Source organism: Grus americana, chromosome 4 (genome assembly GCF_028858705.1).
Source record: "Grus americana isolate bGruAme1 chromosome 4, bGruAme1.mat, whole genome shotgun sequence".
NCBI classification, from domain to species: domain Eukaryota; kingdom Metazoa; phylum Chordata; class Aves; order Gruiformes; family Gruidae; genus Grus; species Grus americana.
This window is the reverse complement of record NC_072855.1, coordinates 31,602,981-31,621,827: the sequence shown is the minus strand read 5'-3', so window position 1 is coordinate 31,621,827 and position 18,847 is coordinate 31,602,981. Positions and strand designations below refer to the sequence as shown.

The 18,847-nt window shown below is 35.5% G+C and overlaps 1 protein-coding gene across 1 annotated transcript in view; it reads left to right on the top strand.

The window, feature by feature from the left end:
• SGCZ (sarcoglycan zeta) overlaps positions 1-18,606 on the top strand; it is a 484,691-nt gene extending 466,085 nt beyond the window's left edge. The window contains exons 7-8 of the mRNA XM_054825539.1: positions 7,493-7,616; positions 18,260-18,606. Of these exons, the coding sequence (XP_054681514.1) occupies positions 7,493-7,616; positions 18,260-18,484 (349 nt within the window). The 3' untranslated portion in view covers positions 18,485-18,606. The remainder of the gene's footprint in view (positions 1-7,492; positions 7,617-18,259) is intronic.
• Positions 18,607-18,847: the final 241 nt, after the last annotated feature.

Sequence of the window (18,847 nt, the reverse complement as noted above, 5' to 3'; positions counted from 1 at the left end):
TGGGGTAGAGTTAATTATCACAAGAAGCTGGGAGGGGACATGGCCAAGACAGCTGACCCAAACTAGCCAAAGGGATATTCCATACCATATGATGTCATGCTCCGTACGTAACTGGGAGGGGAGCTGGCTGGGGAGGGGGGATCGCTGCTCGAGGAGGGGCTGGGCATCAGGTTCTGGGTGGTGAGCAAATTGCATTGGATACCACCTGCTTCGTATATTCTTTTAATAGTACTGTTCTTATTTTCCTCTTCCTTTGCTGTGCCAGTAAACCGTCCTTATCCCAACCCACAAGTTTTGCCTTTGTCTTCCCATTCTCCTCCCCATCCCACCTTGGATGGAGGGAGGGAGGGGTGCGCGAGCAGATGCATGGTGCTTAGCTGCCAACTGGGGTAAACCACGACACATGGTCAGGTCATGGTTATAGTACGCAGAAGACATGGAGTTTCTAGCCACGTTGTGGTCGTGGGTGCAGAGGGCATGGTTTGGGTTCTTGTCCTAGAACCATGTTGGAGCCAGACAAAGGATTTGAAATGGGTGGGGTATAAGAAAAGAGAAGTTCAGAGGATGGAGGGCTGTATGGTGGGTAGGTACATGGAGTACATGAGTTTGTAAAACTGTTCTGCCGTTCACTAAACAGTTCGTATTGATTATATGTATAATTATACAGAGAACTCCAGAGGTAGCCTAAGCAGTAGAGAAGAATGAATGATTTTACATGTCTTTTCTGCAATATTCTTCTACTCTCTGCTGTATTTCAAGATAGAATTCACTGCCAAAAAGAAAGAAAAAAGCTATTTGGCTTCTTCATAGTCTCCCACTATATTTTGTATTGCGGAATCTCTCTCTAGTTCTTTCCAAAGTGGTGCTTGCTCTAAAAAAGTGACTGAAAGTAAACTCACAAAAACCTTTTCTAATTTTTTTTTTTTTTTTTTTTGGATGAGCTGTTTTTTTCTTGGACTCTTTAGATACAGTCCAAGTACAAGTCACTGGAGAGTGTATTCCAAACTCTCTGTTATGCTTAGTCTGCAGAGGTTGAAGCAGACCTGTCAAAGGAATTTCAGCAGAATAATTTTCCACATGAGATGCAGTTTCATCAAGATGTGGATCAAAACCATGTTACAGTTTATCTCGGCTAAAATATACCCGTTTATATCAGCTTAAGGACCTTTGGGGAAACAATATTGAAAATATCATTAAAAAATTACAGGTGGTCTGGACTGTCACTTCCTAATCACAGGAAGCTAATGGTTTTCAAAACTGAGAAGATGTTATGTCAACCAGTTCTCATGTGTTTCCAGTTGTTCAAAGAGCCCAGTTCAGCTCTTCAGCCTCCCCCAGGCACTTTATGTTCAGATCTTACTCTTGACAGCCACTTGAGCATTATCTGTGGGCACGTTGCTTCAATCTCTTTCTGACAAGATAGATTTCTATTTTAAGAAAATATATTCTGAAAGACAACTCAGGTAATGGAACTATTTCTGGAAAGAAAATAAACTTCATGTAAGGGTGTTTAGCAGAGTAGCAGGGCATGTGTAAAAAGGGTTTCAGGTCAGAACAAACGTAAGGAAGATTATGGGAAGGGGAATGTTTTGGGTGGAATAAGGGTAGCTCCAAGATGTCATTGCTATGAGGAAACCTTTTCCCATACCTTTCCTTAAGGGACTATTTTGGATTGTCTCATATGCAGATCTTTGTCTCACAGCCTGAAAGTTTAGACTTTCAAGCACGTTGTGGTATTTCTCTAAGAAATGAAAGCTCACATTCTAAACCTTACATTTCTACTAATTTGCTTGATTTTCAAAGGTTTGAGTTTTAGCGGACATTCTGGAATGCATGACTTTTTACTACCAGAGATTCCAGTTAGGTTTTTTATTTGATATGTTCTTAATATTATTTCTGATTTTGATAGTTTCCCTGTCTTTAGCTATTCTGGCTATACCCTCACATGCTCTAAGAAACAACCATGCATTAAGTTCTCTTTAACCTTCCTCATATCACCTGCTTATTTTGTCAAGCTCTTGCTTTAAACATTTGCTTTCTCTGGCACTCCTCACCTTTCCTTGATGCTTCTTCACTTTTTCTAGTCGTTTAATAACATAACTGAAAAACTCTTCATGACATTTTATTCCTTGCTTTCCTTCCTTAGTAACTAATATTTTTTATATTCTCAGAAGAGATCCTTTATTTCCCTATGTGGGGAAATTGTTTTTCTGATTTATCACCTATGTCAAATAACACTAAAATATTCAGTTGTTTCAAGTGTCGCTGTGATAATGCAGACCCACTGAACTGAAACCAGTGGCATGTACAGGGCAATTAGAACTCAGATTTGAGCCCAATGAGGTGATTTGTGGGTTAATGAGAATCTCAGGAGTTATAATAAGGGCATGCTGACACATGCCAAAGTCAGTGACATGCAGAGCATGGACATAACATGAAATGCTATACTGAGTGCTATTCCACTGTTCTAATTAAAGTCAAGAAAGTTTCCTCCTTATTTAAGTTTATTGTCCATGAGTTGCAAAATTGGATATTGGGGGGGAAAAAAACATAATAGTGTTGATATTTACTGGTTTAGGCCATTACCTATTACATAAAACATTTATTTACCTTTCTCTTACTTAAGACTCATGTTGTGGCGTCACAAAATAGAGAGCCAAATTGTGCCCTTAAAGGATAGGTTGCCACATCAGCCAAGGAGAGCTTCACATGAACATACGAGAATTTTGCTTCTTGATAAAGGTTAGCTGATGATCTGTGAACAATATTAAGGATTCTTGAGGCCTCCACATCTACCCTTCCATTTCAATAAAACCAATTATTTCATCCTGAAAATACAAGCATTTGGTTAAAAACATCGGAATACAACAACTTCAGGAAAAATAACTATTCTAGCGATGATTCATATGCATCTTGCAGAGGTATCAAAAAAGGATTTGTAGTCACTTTTTTACATATGTTAAAAAATACATGTATAATCTCTTAAATAGTGTAACTAGTGAGATTGAAATGAGTGAGTAGTAATTTTATTTTCGTAACATTCCCACTGTGATGTCAAATGCAGCTAATCAAGAATCCTCTGTTTGAATAGTTCCGGTATCTTAAAAAAGGGCTTCCAGGTTTTTTGTCATCATGATCATAAATGTCCCTGGTTATTCTTTATGGAAAATACTGGAATTTGCAGGCTGACTTCCAGGAATTGAACGGAATGGAAACCCTAATTTTATCTTGCACCGTTAGCATTCAGTGGACTCCTTTAAAGACTCTTGGTCTCACTGGAGGACTCTTGAAATCAGTTTCCTTGAGCATTAGGGCAGCTGGCCGTTCTTTTCATAATAATAGAAACGGAAGGAATATATACTTAAAATTGAGGTTTATGGAAAACAACATTTTCAAAAATATTTTTTTAAAAATTCTTAATTCTAATTTGGAAAAAAATAGTTTCACTTGTGGAAGAGGAAGTCCCTGCATCCTATGGGGTTTCAGGGTTGGGAGTGTTTGTTTACAAGGAAGTAGGAAAAGGGATAGAGGGAGACTTGGCACATCTGTTTGCCTTTCCTTCTCTTTGTGTATCTTACCTCTCTGCAGCCCCAGTCTGCCACAACTCTTTGCCTAAAGGCAGCAAGACCCATGTCACAATTATTTTAATCTATAGAAATTTATAATAAGGTTACCAAATCAATGTGTAGCTATTCCATTGGTTTTATATTTGCAAAAGTTTTTTTTAATAGAGAATTCCTATGCTAACTGAAAAAAATCCCACAATAACGTATGTTGGCAAGACCATCATATATAAAAGTTAAATATTTGAAAGTATTGAAGTATTTCTTGACCCCCAGGTGTAAAGATATCAGTAAAGGGGAAATGAGTACCTGCTTTACATGTGTGAAGTCTAGTTGACAGGATATTTTTTAATCCTCTGTTTTGAATACAAATTCCAAATCGGTAGAGGTTCATATCAGTCGTTTTACTAAGTAGCATGGGTTGGATCCACTGCTTAAATAGACATGAAGCAAATAAATTATTCACATTTGCACAAGGGAATCTTCTATTTCCTTCTATTTTAATACCATCTGCTAGCCAACAGAGCACAATTAACATAGATAAATTATATCCCATGTGAGTATGAGGGATATGCAAGAGGTAAATCTAAAATATTTCCTAAAGCACAAAATGAAACCTTTTGGCTCATTTTTTAAAATATTTTTCTCTAATACAATCTAGGTCAGCTTGTAAACAGAAAATACCGAATGAAAAATAAATGTTTCTGCATTTCCGATGAGAAATATTTTAATACCTTCAAAGGAACATATTCAAGATATTTGAAAAGTTTCCTTTTTTAGCAATAATTCTTTAATGAATTCAACTCAAATTCATATAGCTTTGATCCTCTTAAATTCATCTTTTTTCAGAAATTAACCATTGATAATTAAAAAGAAAAAAGCGCTTCTCTGCTCTGGATAAATCATCTGTCTGCATCACATATAGTGAATTGACAGATTATGTTATTTAAAAACCTCTTTGTAAAAGCCTCTTTGTCTTTCCTACAGTGTTGTAGTTTCTGTCAAATAATAGCAGTAGTTACCTTCTCTGTCATAGTTGTTTGTTGTTTGGGAAAGAAAAATTAAATCATAAGAATAGGATTCACTCACAGAAGTAGATACCAGTGTGACAGGCCATCAGTAAATCTGAAAGGAAAGCAAATTCTTGATATGCTGTAGTAATAATGCACTTTTCCTTGGAGGGACAAGTATTACAATGTGGAGTGTTACAATAAGTTTATAGTAGAGATTAAAGCTTTCAGAAATATGACAAAGAAAAATATTATAGAGCAGCTACATATCAAACATAATTTATCTCAAAACATTGAGGAAATAATCTGTGTGTATAGACCTTTGCATTTCCAGTAGCATACTGCAGATTGCACAGCTAAGTCACTGTTCAGATGTAGATCATCTGAAGAATAATAAGAAGAAAAGTAAATTAGTAACTGTAAAACAGATTTAGCCATTCGGTTTTACTAATAGATGGATGGTGTTTTAAAAACTACTCTGCCAATCATCAGCTGTTCATTGACATTTCTACCACATTATTTCATTTCAGGAAACTGCTAGAAAAAAATCTATTGTCCAAAAAAGAGATTTCTTCTCCACAGTGTGTAGCAGGCTGATATTAACAACTTCTGCTCAAGTTCAGAAATTAATTGCCCAAATGTCTTCATTTTAGACAAACTGGAAGTCATTTATGTTAGTGTAGTTCATGAAAAACAGTGATGAAGCTAGGCAAAACAACTTTGAGCTATACACTGTCATGTGTTTTGGAAACAAAAAAAAGTTTATTCTTCAAACAAAATCATAGTTTCTTGAAAGATATTCTGAAATAGATTTTTATTGTCCACCTGCTGAAAAATTTCAGTCAGGTCTGAGAGTGGTTTTGATGTTATGAAACCAGAAATATTTGTGACTTTGCTAATACCCAGCAATTCAATGCAATAAATGTAAAGAGCACTTTTGTCTTCCTGATTATGAAATGGCAGTTGAAACCACTGAGAAATGTTAATATTCTTGGAAAGTAGGTTATAAATCACAAAAATATGCTGCTGAATATTATGGAAGCATCCAGTCATTTAACATTTACACAGTTCAGTTTCCTTTTAAATTCAAGGTAAAACCTCATTAAGGCAACAGAGTACTTTCAAAAACCTTATTTCTAAACTTTATAGTTTATATAGTTTCTAAAATGTTTTGGAAGCTCTTTTTCTGCTGTCCTATTGTCATCAGAAGTTCACAAACCACCACCTGAAAAACACTGATGTACATGATTAAATAATTAATGGTATTTAGATTCTTCCCCGGTACAAAGAACTGCAGAACCTTTTATTAACTTCTCCCTAGAGTGTCAAAAAATTGAAAGAATATTGTTTAGCACTAACAGAAATACAGACTTTTCTACTGCTCCTATCTATATGTATCCTATGTATGCTTTTTTAATATAGGTAGCAGCAAAGAGTGTTTTCCTCTATCTGGACACCTGCTTTTAATAGTTTCATGTTGCCAAATAATTGCTTTCCCCCCGCCCCCCCATTGAGTGTCAGTGACACGTAACAAACAGAAATATTTCGCAGACACTATCTCAGTGACTTACTTTGCATGCAAATGTGGCATTTGGGTTTCAAAATGACAATCCATCACTATCCTCTATTCAATAGTTGAAATACACTGAAATTCTCTTCTTCCATTGTTCAATAGATCTTTCATTTGGCTTTTCTGTAGCAAATTCTTTGTCAAACTATTCTTTCATTTATACATCTAGTACCTCGTTACATTTTTGGATGGATGTGACCTAACACTCAAAATACAATTTGTTGAAGAAGGAAATACAATGTCTCCTTCAACCTACTAATTCTAGACATTTCTATCATTAATATATTTCATCTTACAAAAAGCCTTTGTTCAGGTAAAGTGGAACTGTGATCTGTCATTATAGTATTGGGATATAAATAGATTAAAAGATTTGTCTCACTCTTAACGGGGCTATGTAATAAGTCTGCAGCTGAACACAACCAGAATCCAAATTTTTGTTTCCTAGTTCAATACAGTTTTCATCCGATCATCTTTCCTATTCAGTGTCTGAGCACGGCTGCTACGAAATCCTTGCATTAGTACTTCCCTTTCAAGAGTAACCTGTCCAATACTGGGAGATAATATAGCTAAGAAAATATCACAGTTCTGCATTAAGGTTGATGGAGGATCTTGAGTGTAGAGTAGAGAGAAATGGAAAGACTGACAGGAGTAGAACCACAATAGCTGCTTTGAGGAAAGATACCAAGACGCAGGGATATGCATCTTAACCCTGCTATAACAGGTTAAAGAACATAATGAGTATTTTGCAGAACAGAAAAATAGCATGCAAAAAACTACAATATTAGAGACATAACAGATTTTTTCTTCTTCTCTTCTTCATACATAATGCTGCTACACCTACCTGAAATAGAAATGAGTCTGTGAATGCTGTCTTTCTAATCAGTTTTACATCATTATTTAAAACTTCTTAGGTGTTTTGTTTTCTTTTTATTTTGATGAACATTTATCATCAGTTACTAAGCAGACTTTAGTTATTAACGTCTCTTTACAGAAGCACTCACTTCTGTGAGTGGTGAGATGTGTGGAATCTTACATATCTGTATTCAGTATTACTACCGTCAAGTGAATTACGTACTAATGCCAGAAAGCATCACTAAGCAGACAAGCTTATATCAGTATGTGCTTAAATGCTGTCTTACACAGAAATAGATTTGAACACATACTTTTTTTTTTTCCCCCTTTTCTCTGGGCCATAGAGAATAGTGAGAGACTCACACGTACAACTAATTTTTACTTCTTTACCTTTCAAAATGCATTTGTATCTACATGCATTGCAGGTTTTGGGGCTGGGTGGTTTTTGGTGGTTTGATTCAGTGGATTTTTTCTCAGTGGTTATTTTTTTCTTTCAGACTTGAATCTCCTACTAGATCTTTGGTGATGGAAGCACCCAGGGGAGTGCAAGTCAATGCAGCTGCAGGAGACTTAAAGGCTACCTGTAGGAAAGAACTGCACTTACAGTCCACAGAAGGGGAGGTAAGTTCAGCTGGTAGAGAAATGTTCTACAGCTCTGCCCAGCATAACGCAAGCAGTGTGAGGACAGTTTATTCAACAGCAAGGTAAACAACACAAGAACTGTTCTGCGTTTGCCTACGTTAAAGTAATTTTGGTTTAGCTTGCTTGATTGTTAATACTTATTTGTTTTTTTGCAAATACTTAAATCACTAAGTTTCATTCACACTGAAAAAAAAAAATGTTAGTTAAATGAATATGGGTAAGAATTACTTTCAATCTGAGTCAAGGAAAAAGTTACCCAGTTCTTTAGCATATTCGAGGGACAGAGACAGCTAAGTGATAGTAGTAAAAAATTACTTTAGATGAATCTGACAAATTAAGAAAGAGAAGTTGGGGTTAATTTGTATTAATACTTAATTAAACCATGTCGAAGAGGTTTAACAAATTTGCTCCACATGTGGTTTATTTCCTTGAACTGTTACTATGTCTGTAAGAGAAACAGAGTACTTCAGTGGTATGTTCACTGTACTGTTTCATCTGTGTCTTGTTTCAGTGATCAGCTCGACCTAAAAAGATTTTGGTATAGATTCTTCATGTGTAAACCTGTGTGAACTCGTGAAAACAATTTTAAATTGGGTCACTGGTTTGGTTAGCAATCCATGTATTGCAGAAACGCATGAAAGATTGCTAGTATGAGATTCCTTTCATCTTCAATCCTTAAAATGATATAACATTAAAAAAAGACTATGCAAGGGTATCAAAGGCTCTCAGATTCCTATTAGGCACTTCAGAGAAATGGATAGATTTTCAAATTGTTCTCAGGTGGGACTTAGCAGATTATAGCATTTTTGTAAAAACTTTTTTTAATGTAAAGATCTAATTGGGAATGTAGCTTTTTAGAAATTTTTTGTCTTTTGTGTTTGTATTTTGTATTTTCTACCAAATGTTCACAGATACTTTACAAACTATCCACATAAGGAAACAAAACCAGCATTCACATCTGTGACAGATAATCCCCTGCAATGCACACGCTTTGCATTACAATGCAAACAGGAACATTTTTGGCCAATATACTGCATCGAAGGCCTACTTTGATAACATTTTGCTATTGATGCAAGTATCTGTCCTGCATAATTTAAGCACAATATTTTCCTAATTCAGAGCCTCAAATATTTATATACAACATGCCAATTTTATTTCCGAGCTTCTCCAAAAGCCAGCTCTTCCCACAATCTCTCATCTTTACTTACCAGCTCTCTAAATGCGAAGTCTTTGTTACTGTTTCCTAAAATTTCCAAGATAGCAGTAAAGGCAATCTAATCCTCTTTTAATAGCAAATATTGTCCTCCTTCACCTTTGTCCTCTCTGTGGGTATTTTTATTGCAGGGACTACAGCTTCCTGTAACCTTTCCTGCCTCCCCTCCATAAATCCCTACCTGGCCCAATCCAGTAGTTTCCAACATTTATTAACGTAATTTTTTCACCTAGAATGTATTTCTTTGTTCTTTCCCTTCATGATATTGCCAGAGGGAAAAAGTAATACTCAAATTCAAATGAAAACAAAACAAACCAAAAACCAACAGAAAGGCTGTTACTTTTCCTCAGTCCCCCATGATCCCTGAAGCAATGGTTGTGTCTGTAAGGTCTTGGTTTAATACCGTGCATCTTTGTGGTGCTTTGTACAACTATTTAATCTGTGGATTCATCAGGCATTTTTGCCTATATCAACTCTGTGAGTTTATTGCATGACTTCTAATTTTTCTTAAGCATTTCCCACAACTTACTGAAAAAGTAGTTTTGGGAATAATGTCCTATGACTTCAGTTGGACTTTGAGAATGGGAATCCAAGAAAAGTTATAATGACTAGATTACACGTTATTCAGAATTGGAATTCAATTCAATATTAAATGCTTTGTAGGAAAAAAAAGCCAGTGTAAAGCAGACTTTGCTGAACTTCATATTAAAAATCATTATATTCCTCCACATGGTAAGTCAGACTTTGCACATCTGTGATTTCACACTTAGATTGATAGCTATCAGAAAACAAACTATCACCCTTTCCCCACTCTTTCCCAAGGAGCTGTTCTGTAGACATACATCTGACAAAGTTCAAAGTGTCTAATTATCTCTTGAATAGTTGCAATTCCATTAAGATCTGTAAAAAACTGTACCCTAAATCCACAGAGAAATTCCATATTGAGGTCTGACAGAATAGTGGTCTGATGGTCCCCTATTTTATCTCTTACACTAGAGAGCATCAGAGGAAAATGCAGAAACACTTTGGAAGGCATATGATGAACTTCCGCAGCATCACCAGTAGCGCAAAGTTAACCGTGGCCACATTAGGGAATTGCTGGACAAATTAGAACTTGATATGAGGAACCAGGGTAAATATCTGAGAGATAAAATGTCTACATAACAAAATATTGATTTGTGTCCTTACTTGCAGCCCAACAGATACACCACAGATTAGCAGACAGTATGGGAAAAAAGTGTAAAGGGTTTATCATTACCCATTTTTAGGAAAACGCCTTCTAAAACAAAGTATCTATGTGAAAAATAATCTTCATTTTAGCCTAAAAATGTGTGCTTTATCAGTCAAGTTTCTCTCACAAATAAAACAATGTTGTCTTTATGAATTGAATCCTTGAACCATTTTTGTGATAAGGCCTTTTTTGTACTAGAAAAAATACAAGTATTTTGGATTATTCTCACACTGGTTAACTAAATTTAGCTTTTTAATGTTTGTAATCTTATTTTTAAAAAAAATCATCAAAGATATGTTAATTAATATTTTCCTTCTATAGGATAATTATTGCCCTATTATACCAGAAAATAGCTATGTGGCATCTGGAATCAACCAGTCATAGCCATGTAGGAGAACGTTATCAATTTGCAGTGGATTGATCTATGAAGCATACATTTTCCTTTTATTCAAGCATAACTTTAGAAGTATTTTTAAGAACATAAATGCGTGCATGAAATACTTTTCCTCTAGCCTCATTTCTCATGCAGTATAATCTTTAGCCTCCCACATCATAAACTGAAAGCCTCTGCAAGCATTCTGAATTCTGCTGTTTGATACATTTTCTTTTTTATTTACTGCAGTATTATAATAATCCTTTTAGCCCTATCACAAATTATAATGCGTGATTCCAGACTGAATACTGGGGGCTGTAATTTAGACTCTGATTTTGCTGCCCTTTATAAAGCTCTTGAGCTGCACCCTTGTGTATCGAGGCATCAGCAGAATCCTTTGATTCAATTATAGCTTGGCATTTAATTGTGAACTATGTATTATTCTATAAATAAACCATAACCAATGGTTTAAAGCAACAATCATTTACAAGGAAAATGAAATGTGAAGCTCCAGGCTCTAGCTGAATCTATTGGTTCACATAAGAAGAAAAAGAACATTTCTTGTCTGGAAATTCAGCACAATGACTGCTAGTTGACTACTGCTTCTTTCACGTATAAACACAACGCGAAAGTATAGATCAGTTTTGAATTCTCTAGATGCTAGATTTTGCTAGGCATAAAAATATGTTAGAATTGAACCTGAAACATATTATCATATAATGATAACAAGCTTAAAGTATTATTTGATGTTGTCCACTCATTGGTCTAACAACTAATTTTAATGGCTTTGACAATGCATCACCCTTTGAAGGAGAAGGCTGCTAACTAGCCTCAGCTCTTATGAGGCTTGTGCAGCTGCTATGTATTTTTGCCAGCATGTTGTATGTAAGCTAGGCTTTGCACTTGCGCTGCATCCCGTTGACTGTCAAAGACCAAGTAAATAAAAGGAGAAAGATGCACAGAAGCTTCTCATTTTTACAAACATATTCATATTAGTCACCCTGTCTGTGAATTTTTTGCTATTTAGTTCTTTTTGCCCTTGTATTTCCTTGTCAAATTAAACTAATTCGTAGCATCGTTTGTAGACTATATCTGGTTGTTTCTGGCATAATGAGGCTGATCCCTTGGTAAGGCTTATAGCTGTCACATTAAAAATAAGCAATACTCTTTAACAGACAAAGTTTACTCAAGATCAGCATAGCGGACAAGAGGCCAGGTTTATATTCACTACTTTAGCACAACAGTTTATGAAGCGTACACCCAGGATTATTTTGTAGAGACTATCAAATGCATATAGTGATAACATTTGATCTATAATCCTATCCAGTTCTCTCTTTAAGTCCAGGAGATGTATTTAACACAGAGATTAATACTGAATAAAACTGGGGTAATCTTCACATGTAAGCCCAATCAACAGTACCATTTTAAAGCTTTGGTTTTGGTGAGGGGTTTGTGGATGGTTTTAATGTTCTGATACAGAAAAAAAAGAAAGGATTTTTTTAATTATCTAAATACACTGAAATGGAATTACCTTGCTCTGCAAGCTGCTTGCCATGACTAGGGAGGAATGGCTGATATAAGGCAACAACATTTCCTAGATTAGTTCAATTCAGCTGAGTTATGTTTGCCTGAGATTAAATGCTTGCAAAAAAAAAAAAAAAAGTTTGATACGGATGAAGTGAGTTCAATAAAAAATAAGCAATGGCAGGTTCTAGAGCTCAAAGATCCACTGTTTATTCACCAAAAAATGTCTAACAAACATGTGCTGCATTTTGTTTTCAAAGCCCTTTTTCATGGTAATAACCAGTTGACTTGTCACTGTTGTGTGGGAAGAAAGAGATTAGTGTAAATGAAGGATTTTTTTCTGTATTTTTTTAATTATTGGTTTCAAGAATTCTATTAAGAATTTTTGACAGATGTTTAAACTTATTAAAATGCCATGTTATTTTTAAACAAAACCTTTCATTATCGACTTAAGACAGTTTTTAATGTGTAAGTTAATTTATAGTAAAAGACACTTTTATGTAGAAGTCTACAATCAAAATACAGTGTTCCCAAACTACAAAAGCAAAGTGTTTTAACTGACATCATGCATCTTTCAACTGTTCATGGGCAAATTTTGAAGACCAACACCATAAACCATTTTATTAGAAAGAGAAAAAGAAGTTACAATGAATAATTTATTATATAAATAAAACATTTTCCCATTAATATCACATTTTAGTTTAGTTCTGATTTGAATGGTAATTAATTAATAAGTTTTTGTACTCGGTAGACTAAGCACAAATATTCCAAATACATTTCCCTTTCTGGGTTGGGTATGTAAATCACAAAGAAGTCACATCTGTCCCCCTCTGATTGAATGAATTTGCAAAGACTTCTAATATCATGTAGAATTTGATTCTGGGAATTCTTGTGTAGGAGACTACCATTGGCATTCCAGAAACCCTGGAACTTGTAAAATTCTATTTGTCAACATTCACAGCAACTCCATTTGATCATCCCTGAAAATGATTTTCTTAATAGAAAGAATAAATACACCAGAAAGTTTTTGCTTCAGTAGCCACTCATATAAATTGCACTGAGTTTTTAACTCAGAAGTTATGATATATGCTTGTGTTTATTTAACATGAATTTACAAAAATGTGTACTTAAAATGAAACGTGACTCTCATAAACACTACTTCAGTACTGAAGAGTCAAAACATAAATTCTTCCATTCAAGCAGGAACTGTACACTTCACTAATGTACAATGTTATATTTAATATATATATGTTAGTTTTCAAATCACTTTAAGTTGTCAGTAAATCAGATATGGTTCCAGATATTGTGCCAGCATATGTTTCAATTTTACATTGTATGTCCTGTCAAGTTAATATTTTAATTTTCCATTATGATATTTCTTTTTCTCAGAACTGTCTTTCAGATTTAATGAAAGCTAGTTTAGGTGAATGGTTTTAAAATAAATGTCAAAAACACAGATAAGTGTTAGAAAAAATAACCATTTATCCTGTAGTTTATCTTCATCTTGAATGTTAAAACACACTGGTATGTGAAAATTATGTAGTTGAGTTGAGTGACCCAATCTGTATAATCTTGTTTGTATGTATGCTTCTTACAGCATATGCAGAACAGTAAAAAGACTTGCATTGTTATAATTCAGATTAATTCTGAAGAGCCTAAGGGAATCCAAGAGGTTTAAGTGAGATGTCATTACACCGTCTCCTCATACTGGTTGATGAACACCACCCTTTCAGCTTTCCTTCTTTTCTTCCACATTTCCTCCAGTTTCCTGCCATTTCTTTCTTACTCTAGCCCTGAAATATGCTTTTGCAGCTCTGTAGAATTGCCTGTCTAATCAAACTGTACATGAACACAGAAAATTCTTCCGTATTTATTTGTTTCATTTGGCTTTATCAACTTTGCTTATCATCTCCTCTCTTGCGAGGACTTATTCAAGGACCCAGTGAGCAATTTATACATGGCAGGTTTATATCTCTGTATGAAATGGCTTGTAGGAATATTTGGGGGCTTATCCTATGTCTATGTCTTGCCCACTGAAAGTTCTCTCCTTCAATTTAGTTCCTTGGTTTGTAGATAAATTATAGTTTTCTGGCTTGCCTTCGTCTCCTTTTCCCTCTCACTGTTCAGATTAAACTCTGTCTGATGAGCAGATGACTTGCAGATCTCCATTAGCAAAATGGATGTAAAAAGAGTACGATTTTTCCATTCCTATCACACACCCTACAGGCTGATTCAGTTTGCTGTTTTAATTAGTTAGAAATCAGGTCTACTTTTAAATATTATAGGACTAATATATTTTTGTCGGCATTAAGATGTGTAAGACAAAACAGTGATCTAGGATTTCCAAACCTTAAGTATTGCGAGGGAATGATGCTACTCAATGCTGTGCTCTCTGAGGTGAAACAGCATTTCTCTGAGTAGGAGCTGCCTTTTCCATTTTGTAATCTCTCAGTCAAGTCTCCTATAATGTTTCAAGAATGGATAAAATTTTTCGTCTTTTCCTTGCCTATTTATCTGTTGAGATGTGAGACTCTCAGAAAGAGCGTGACTGGCTTGCATGGCCTTGATGCATATGAAGTGTTAAATGGTTTATCTCATACCTTTCACAGCACAAAAGATTAGAGAAAGACCACGTATACAGGCACTTCCATTAGCTACTGTCATCTAGCCGCAGTGTGCCCCAGGAACATAATACTCTTCATTTTTTTGTCTTGCCACTTCTTCCCTTCTCTTTAAACACCTCATAACAGCAGGCATAAAATGGTAAATAGTTTAAGTTTTACTGATGCTGGAGGACTTTTTGGCCATGAATTTCAGTTTTTAGCAGAAGATAGGAATGGAGATGATATATCCTCAAATGTGGACTATGTTCCTCTGAAATTCCTTACATATTGGGCTATTATGATGATATATTTGGACCCCTGCTTAACTAATGGATAGCAATGTTGCATCTGTAAATTTAGCCTTTTATTTATAACCTTGACAACATATGTACAGAGATTTTAATACTGGCTTTAAGCCATCTTTATTAATCCTCATCTCGGGCTTCCCCAGGGATTAGCTATAGGAGTTTGTTTAAATTGCACACAGCCTTCCCACCTTTCTGCAAAAGCATAGAGCGTTTTAGACTCACCGCAGCAGATACACCCTTACAAGAAGTCGCTTCGGTTTTTCTCAGACATGTTGCCCTGGTATCCATGTTGCTCACCAGATGTTCTGGGGTGCATGCTGGGACAGGACCTGATAGCTACCGCTCAAGATTATGACACCAGAAAAACCTGGACTGATCTATATCACAGTGTGAAATTTGTAAGCACCAGTGGAAAAGCATGCACAGCGATGCTTAAAAAGATAATTTAACTTCATGAGCAAAATAATTGAGCTACATTGTATTGTAATGCACACTGGAGTCTTCAAGCAGTAAACTACAGAACATCAGCAATGAGGGGTTACAGAAATGTAGCTGTCCTGATGTAAACAAACATAAAATCGTTGAGCTCCTAGAAAAAAAGATAATAACGTTCAAGAGATTTTAATGTAGCCTGATCTCTGACACATATGCCCTCTGAGTTGGGGGTTTTTTTTCTGAGTTAATTCTTGTTTGAATCAAGATATGTCTTTCAGAACCCATTTAATTTTGATTTACAGATTTGTCGTGATCCTTCCCCATCACCACTGCAGCTAAACTGTTAAAATGGCCAGTCACATGCTCTGTTAAAAGTACATATAGCTCATCTTTATTGTTGTTGGATTTTATTACATATATATCTCCTACACTGAAGTGCCTTTATTACATATATAATATTCTAATATCTCCTACTTCAATTTTTTAAAACAAAAGCATAGAAATAGTCTTTTTCTTCTTTGATATTCCCAGTATATCATGGCTTACTGAAAATCAGTATGAAAAGTCCAAAAGGCTACTCAGATTTTATTTGTTTTTAGATCTATTTGTTAAAAGTTATCAAGAGCTGCTGATTAAAAGTATGTGACATTACTGGCTCCTGTTTAATATCCTGTTGAGTTACTGTTGAAATTGAAAGTATTTTATCACAGTCATGTTCTGACATCAATACTTGATCTTTCTCCAAGTACAGAACTATGCTGAGCACTGTTCAGTATAAAAGATACGCTTCCACACTTACATAAAGTTTACACTGTTGAATGCTACTGGATTTTTATGCAATACTATTGATAGCTCCACCATTGCTACTTTAATAGTGGACTTGTTAACATTTCTTTTATTCTTGATATGAGAAGTGAAAGAGTACTTTTTATTACCTGTCACTCCACCAACTGATGATTACGTCGTTTGTTTCCTTCCTACATTTTACCAATTCCTAGCTTCTAGTTTGCTATCAAATTCATTTTTTCCCCCCATCTGGTATTTTGTTTCCTTATTATGCTTTCTATAGTTACTTTCACATTTACTCCTAGCTGAGCTGAATGTTTTTACATGTGTAATCTCTTTTTTTCAGTTGTAATTCTAGCAGAACATTTTTAAATTGTTCCCAATACCATCCACAGTTCTTCCATTTAAATTATTGCTGTTGGGGTTTTGACTCCTAAATACTTCAGGCCTATGATACTGGACTTTTAAAGCAGCAATGTGTGTATGTGTGTGTAAATACAGCATTCCTTTGTCATATAAATTACAGAACAAAGATAATCATTTGCTGCATTTGAATTTTGTAATCCCTCTGTCAGTCAGGATGTGAATTAAAAGAGGCATCATGCCATGCAGTTGTCACCTGCGCCTCTGAGATTCTCCCTCTCTGTCCCTTTTAGTGTAAATTCCCACCAATGACAGTAGCATACCCTGGGAGCTGGAGAACTCACGATGATGGGGGGTTCTATTGTTTGGGGCTACTTTCAGCCTGTATTTCTTTCGATGATCCCAGTCATTTACAATGCTTCTGCTGTGAATGGTGACATGACTGTGCATCAGTCCTTGTATGGGATTTTATCCAGTCGCCTTAATTTTTCCCGAGCCTGCTCTCCTTCACTTCTCTCCCGCCGGGGCTCAGCAGTGCTTCCGTGCTGACTTTCTGCCATATACAGCTGATTTTATCATAAAATAATACTTGTCTCCTGTAGAAAAAAGCAATACATGCCATATATCCCCCAGTTCTTTACATGTACTGCCAACATTGTGATATAATGGTGTCAAGTTGGCTTTGTTGATTTTCAATACCTTATAAAAAACTCTAGCAAGTATTTAAGGAACTCGCCTTTTCCTAAGCTTCATACTGTTACCTGCAGGGCTTAAAGCCATTTTGATTTGTTACCTGTCTTCTAGAAGTTCCTAGTCTGCACCTGAGGTAATGACTGATCTTATTTTGGCTCTCACTCCTTCCATAAATAAAAAATAAATTCTAAGCAGCTGGAAACTTGTCTGTTTGTGCCAGTGGAAGACATGGGTTTTTCCTGCTCTAGTTACCTGGTTTCATGACATTGTTTATTCAACAGCCTAAAAATGTAACATAAGCGTGAGTATTGCAGAAGTTGATACAGATTCATGAACATTATCAATATCCACAGTTTTGTACTGACTCACGTTATTTCCAATGGAAGGAGATTAAAAAAGCTCTATATTTTTAAATCATATTCAACATTCAGAATAGCTTCATGACTTTCTTAATAAGACTTTAACCTGAAAGCTTTTCTCCTTTTAATTTAGGTCAAATAAGCTCTTTATTTTGTGCATATGACTCTGTATCTTTATTTAATTATTCTGGGGATGTAGCTATTGTTAAGCCCCTACAATTTAGCACAGTTCAGCACATATTTCCAGCTGCTTATGGGAACACACAGGGGAATGTGCTTTAATATCACTTCACACTTATTAAAATACAAATTCTTGCAGAGCAAGGATACGCTACTGCCATGAATGAATAAATTTTAATCATAAAATGTACAAGTGAAAATTCAGTCTTTTCAAGAATATCGCCAAAATGTTTTTGTACGATACTACTTGTATCTAAATAAATATGTTGGGCAAAGTATTTGTATATATTGTAGTAATGAGTATTCATGGGTATACAACTACACAGAGTTGAAAACCAAGAAATGTTTACAGCTTTTTTATTTCTAAAAATATTTTTTCTAATAAATATTTCTAATAATCTTTCTAATACTTCTAATAAAATATTTTTATTTTTATATATATTTCTAAAAACCCATGAGTGCCTCAAAACACTTCTTTAAAATATGTCACAATGCTGAAATGCTGAAAGAAATTTACTTACTACTCTTTTTTTTTTTTTTTCCCCCTCTTGTAGATATTTTTAAACGCAGATACAATCCGCCTGGGAAATCTACCAGTGGGTTCCTTTTCCTCTTCTTCCTCCTCCTCCTCCTCCTCCTCTTCCTCCTCACCCAGCTCTTCAGCTCCTCGCCAGACTATCTATGAGCTCTGCGTCTGTCCCAACGGTAAACTTTACCTGTCCCCAGCAGGAGCAAGCTCCACGTGTCAATCCAGTAGCAACATCTGCTTGTGGAGCTAGAACGACTCCAATTTATCCTCACACCAGAATAGCCTTTTGTTACTATCCCTCTGCTTCACAGTTCTGCTCGGTTTCCCTTGTGACAAGTTCGACGCTTCAAACGGCCTGCAGAGCAACTTCTTCCAGTGTAAGCAGGAATACAGCGCTGCCTTCTCTTGTGGTTTGTGTTGCCACTCAACGTAGAGATGGGAGTGAGATATTCAGAAACCAATGTATTCTTCATCAGGAAACCTGGAACGTAATATCACCTTTTGTCCAAAAGGGAGAATAACACAGGTGCCTTTGGTACATCAAGTGAAGCACATAGTTTTAGATTTTTGCAGGACCTGGATATGAACTGCATATATATATATATATACAGTA